This window comes from Hydractinia symbiolongicarpus, chromosome 1 (genome assembly GCF_029227915.1).
Source record: "Hydractinia symbiolongicarpus strain clone_291-10 chromosome 1, HSymV2.1, whole genome shotgun sequence".
Classification (NCBI taxonomy): Eukaryota; Metazoa; Cnidaria; class Hydrozoa; order Anthoathecata; family Hydractiniidae; genus Hydractinia; species Hydractinia symbiolongicarpus.
In genome coordinates, this window is record NC_079875.1 from 29,308,399 (window position 1) to 29,314,550 (window position 6,152).

The 6,152-nt window shown below is 33.2% G+C and overlaps 1 protein-coding gene across 1 annotated transcript; it reads right to left on the bottom strand.

Moving 5' to 3' along the window:
- Positions 1–979: 979 nt before the first annotated feature.
- LOC130649185 (ATP-dependent DNA helicase RecQ-like) lies at positions 980–3,297 on the bottom strand. Its single transcript, XM_057455431.1, has 2 exons — positions 2,538–3,297; positions 980–2,186 (listed from the first exon to the last, which is right to left on the bottom strand). The coding sequence occupies exons 1-2, from the start codon at positions 3,077–3,079 to the stop codon at positions 1,118–1,120; spliced, it is 1,611 nt and encodes a 536-aa protein (XP_057311414.1). The 5' UTR covers positions 3,080–3,297; the 3' UTR covers positions 980–1,117.
- Between the last annotated feature and the right edge of the window lie 2,855 nt (positions 3,298–6,152).

Below are 6,152 nucleotides of genomic sequence, written 5' to 3' on the forward strand. Positions count from 1 at the left end.
CAACCCCAGGTAAAGTGTTAGACTCATACGAAGGTAGTGAAGATCTGTTTTTAAGTGTTGGTAGAGCATATGTTGTTGTAGCAGCAATGTCTTTTTTGGAGATGGATACATTGGAAGATGAACCAAAAAGACATCCCTTTCCTAAAAATTTGGTGCATGCTAGCAAAGAGGTAAAAAAAGAATATTTTAACACTTTACTGGATAATTTTGTCGATCAATTTGTTCTCCAAAAATCAATTGAAGATGGTGATCAAGTGAAAAATTACGGTCTGTGTATCATTTTCTTAACAGTCCTCATCCTTCAGATGAAAGATACAGCTAAAGAAGGAGATGGTGACAGAAACCTCATCAATCAAAAGCTTTTGTTGTCAATATTTCGATCACTTGGTGCATACAGTAAATATGCGATAGAGATGTTTGTAAGCATTGCACAAGTAGAATGCTTGTTGACACCTAGATTGTCTGAGGAGTTCAAATGGGGATACTTTTCAAATTGGAGAGGTGGAGCAGGGCAAAACATTGAAGATGATCTATCACAAGAAATCAGTAATCGTTTAGGAAAACACATCGTGCAAAGAATGGGAGCAAATAAAACAATAAAATCCATTAGCAAAGTGTGCAAGGCTGCGAGCGGTGTAAAAGAAATCAAAGAAAATTATGATCAAAACCTAATTATTCATGATACATCGGTCCAACACTCTAAACGAGAGTCCATATCTGATGAAAAAGAGATGACAAACGACCTGCTTAATCTTCGCCCATTTAGCCACATTGTTGGAAGAGCTCATCAAAGTTTTCCTGATATTAAACGTTCCCCACTACGTTACTTGAATATTGTAGAACATCAAAAATGGTTAGAAAAACATAAATTACAGCTATATGTTCCCTAGGATTTTATAAAGTAAGAATCTGTTATATCAAGGTGAGTTCCATAAACGTATATATATTATTTATGCTAACATTGACTGCTGATAATTCAAACCTCCAGAAAAAGTAGAACTTTTTTAAATTCTGTCTACTGAGTGCTTTTAATCTTACAAGTTTGTTTTATCAGAAGTGAATATTATATACTATATATTTTAAAGTTTGTTTATATATATTTATATATATACCTAAATTATTTATGCTTTGGGGCATACTTATTTATTTTATCGTATATGGTGGTAGCATATTGATCATCCCAAACATCATATTCAAATAACAGATCATTTTTAGATCTTATAAATGGAAGTTTACTCAATAGTGTTTGAACCAAATTTTTATTGATAGATGGAAGTTCATAAGTTTGATCAAGGGTAGTCAATAGCGAAAGTCTCCAAGTTTCAATAATTTCTTTCAGCTCAGTTTGTAAGCATTTAAAAGCATCTTCTGATACTAAATCACGGCAAGGTAATGTTGTTTCTTTTATCAGCAAATTAGACTTTGTACAATTTGAGCAACAATTATCTTGTTCATATTTTTTAAAACCAAAGAAATTTAGAATAAATTTCCTTAAGCACAGATCTGTTTTGCAGAAGCACTTCATGCTATCGTCAACATTATTTTTATTAACAGCAATATCTGCATTATTGTAATACAATGTTGCAGTTGAGTTTTGCCCACGCCTTCCAGCTCTACCAATTTCTTGCATGTAAGATTCAATATTGGCTGGAGGCGTTATGTGGATAACTTCAGTAACCTTTGGTGCATTAACACCCATCCCGAGTGCTGTGGTTGCAAACACAACTCTAATAGACGAATCTTGTTTTGTAATTTCATCTAAGATTTCTTTCTTCATTCTAGATGTTTGAGGAGCATGAAATTGACAAAATAGTTTTGTGTTATTTGGAGTTACTGTTTGCTGAAATAACGAATAAGCATAGCCACAATATTTTAGCTTCATGTAAATGATTGTCATGGGATAATCATCCCGTAATTTATTTAACTCTTTAGCAATGGGAACTAAAATATCGTCATAGCTTCTTAAGCCAAAGTTGTTTCCGCGTCTTGGCAATTTCTTTAAAAATATATTTTTTCTATTTGGATTTGCAACAACAACCTTACAATAAGGACTGAAACATAGTTTCTCTTTTAAATTTTTTATTTTGCTTGGGGGTGCTGTTGCTGTCAAAGCAATCATGGGTGTGCTTGGAAAAAGAGCTTTCAGTGTGCATAATTTTCCAAAATCTTCACGAAATTCAGCACCCCTAAAACATATAAATGGAGTGTTTTTTTTAAAATTTTGTATAGCTAATATATTAGCAATTTATTATATTATGTACCAACAGATATATATTATCAACTTGTCAAAAGATATGTTCGTTTATATTAGTTTCATTATATATTTTCATATATATATTACATATAGCTATATATATATAACAGATTTTTATACTGTATATATTCAGTTTTGTTAAATATTTCATATGATATGTGCTATATACATACCTACAGTACTTTATTATTATTTTATAAAATGAATTTTAAAAACCACCAAAGTTTTTTTATAATTTTATAATCTATATTCTTGAATAGCCAGCTAGAGCTAGTTTACTTACCACATTTCAACACAATGCGCTTCATCAACCACGCAAGCTACCACATTTTGTTGATAAATTTTGCTCTTTAAAATTGAACGCCCTTGATCAGATAAAAAGGATTCTGGATGGGCAAATAAAATCTTAATATCTCCGTTTTTAATACCACAATCAATTGTAATATTTGTACCATCATGGTCGTCCTCCACTGCATCATTACTTCCAAACAAGCTCTCATCTGCCTCAAACTTCCTCTGTTCCAAGTTCAATACAGCAGCAGAAAAACCAATCCCATTCAAGTATTTCACCTGATCATTTATAATGGAAGTTAAAGGGCTGATGACCAAAACAATATTCTTTTCATTTTTAACTGGGAAGAGATCAGCAAGTAAATGAAAAATAATTGATTTTCCACATCCAGTAGGCAGAACTGCCACCACATCATTCCCCTTTAACAAAGCTTCCAAACATATGACTTGCTTTGGTTTCAGGCAAAACTGAAAAATGTAATTATTTAATGCGAAAGATATTCGCTTTAAAATATCAATATACGTTAGAGCCATCACGACCTAAAGCCTTCAAGGTCCAGTCTTCACTAAAAAGTTCTATTTCCATCGATCACGATAAAATCCAGACCCTAATAATTAAATTGAAACTCGCTTACCAAAGACTAGGAAGTATAAAATTCCTGATAAACGAGACACGAGTGCATTAATTAAAAATCTGCGAAAATCAAAGATTTTTGACCAGCCTCCACCAGGGCCATGTTCGTCTCGCCGTCCGATATCCAAAAAGAGACAACTTGTCCTGGGATCGAGGTTGACAAGATAATTGTCATTTAGGGTCAACAACTTCGTCTCAGGTTCCATATATTTTAGCCTTAAAATTGATAAACGAGGCATTTAAAAGAGACAAATGTCTCATATATTTGCGACTTTTTGTATTGATACAAGATAATTATCACTTAGGGTCAACAACCTCGTCTCAGGTTCTATGTATTTTAGGCGTATAATTGATAAACGATGCATTTCAAAGTGACGAGTGTCATGTACTTGCGATTTTTCGTATTGATACAAGATAATTGTCATTTAGGGTCGAGTACATCGTCTCAGGTTCTATATATTTTAGTCGTAAAATTGATAAACGAGGCATTTAAAAAAGACAAATGTCTCATATATTCTTCGTATTGATACAGGATAATTGTACCTTAGGGCGAACAACGGGTCAGTTTCTATATATTTTAGTTGTAAAATTGATAAACGAGGCATTTCAAAGTGACGAGTGTCATGTACTTGCTATTTTACGTATTGATACAAGATAATTGTCATTTAGGGTCGACAACCTCGTCCCAGTTTCTATGTATTTTAGCCGTAAAATTGATAAACGGGGCATTTCAAAGTGACCAGTGCCATGTATTAGCGATTTTTCGTATTGATACAGGACAATTGTCACTTAGGATCGACAACCTCGTCTCAGGTTCTATGTATTTTGGCCGTATAATTGATAAACGATGCAATTCAAAGTGACGAGTGTCATGTACTTGCGATTTTTCGTATTGATACAAGATAAGTGTCATTTGGGGTCGAGTACCTCGTCTCACGTTCTATGTATTTTAGGCGTATAATTGATAAAAGATGCATTTCAAAGTGACGAGTGTCATGTACTCGCGATTTTTCGTATTGATACAAGATAATTGTCATTTAGGGTCGAGTACATCGTCTCAGGTTCTATATATTTTAGTCGTAAAATTGATAAACGAGGCATTTAAAAAAGACAAATGTCTCATATATTCTTCGTGTTGACAAGATAATTGTCATTTCGGGTCAACAACGTCTCAGGTTCTATATATTTTAGTCGTAAAATTGCTAAACGAGGCATTTCGAAGTGACATGTATTTGTGATTTTTCGTATTGATACAAGATAATTGTCATTTAGGGTCAACAACCTCGTCTCAGGTTCTATATATTTTAGCCTTAAAATTGATAAACAAGGCATTTAAAAGAGACAAATGTCTCATATAATTGCGATTCTTCGTGTTGATACAAGATAATTGTTATTTAGGGACGACAATCTCGTCTCAGGTTCCAAATATTATAGTTCTAAAATTGATAAACGATGCATTTCAAAGTGACGAGTGTCATGTACTTGCGACTTTTTGTATTGATACAAGATAATTATCACTTAGGGTCAACAACCTCGTCTCAGGTTCTATGTATTTTAGGCGTATAAATGATAAACGATGCATTTCAAAGTGACGAGTGTCATGTACTTGCGATTTTTCGTATTGATACAAGATAACTGTAATTTAGGGTCGAGTACATTGTCTCAGGTTCTATATATTTTAGTCGTAAAATTGATAAATGAGGCATTTAAAAAAGACAAATGTCTCATATATTCTTCGTATTGATACAAGATAATTGTACCTTAGGGTGAACAACGGGTCAGTTTCTATATATTTTAGTTGTAAAATTGATAAACGACGCATTTCAAAGTGACGAGTGTCATGTACTTGCTATTTTTCGTATTGATACAAGATAATTGTCATTTAGGGTCGACAACCTCGTCCCAGTTTCTATGTATTTTAGCCGTAAAATTGATAAACGGGGCATTTCAAAGTGACCAGTGCCATGTATTAGCGATTTTTCGTATTGATACAGGACAATTGTCACTTAGGATTGACAACCTCGTCTCAGGTTCTATGTATTTTGGCCGTATAATTGATAAACGATGCATTTCAAAGTGACGAGTGTCATGTACTTGCGACCTTTCGTATTGATACAAGATAATTGTCATTTAGGGTCGAGTACATCGTCTCAGGTTCTATATATTTTAGTCGTAAAATTGATAAACGAGGCATTTAAAAAAGACAAATGTCTCATATATTCTTCGTGTTGACAAGATAATTGTCATTTCGGGTCAACAACGTCTCAGGTTCTATATATTTTAGTCGTAAAATTGCTAAACGAGGCATTTCGAAGTGACATGTATTTGTGATTTTTCGTATTGATACAAGATAATTGTCATTTAGAGTCAACAACCTCGTCTCAGGTTCTATATATTTTAGCCTTAAAATTGATAAACAAGGCATTGTAAAGAGACAAATGTCTCATATAATTGCGATTCTTCGTGTTGATACAAGATAATTGTCATTTAGGGACGACAATCTCGTCTCAGGTTCCAAATATTATAGTTCTAAAATTGATAAACGATGCATTTCAAAGTGACGAGTGTCATGTACTTGCGACTTTTTGTATTGATACAAGATAATTATCACTTAGGGTCCACAACCTCGTCTCAGGTTCTATGTATTTTAGGCGTATAAATGATAAACGATGCATTTCAAAGTGACGAGTGTCATGTACTTGCGATTTTTCGTATTGATACAAGATAATTGTAATTTAGGGTCGAGTACATCGTCTCAGGTTCTATATATTTTAGTCGTAAAATTGATAAATGAGGCATTTAAAAAAGACAAATGTCTCATATATTCTTCGTATTGATACAAGATAATTGTACCTTAGGGTGAACAACGGGTCAGTTTCTATATATTTTAGTTGTAAAATTGATAAACGACGCATTTCAAAGTGACGAGTGTCATGTACTTGCTATTTTTCGTATTGATACAAGATAATTGTC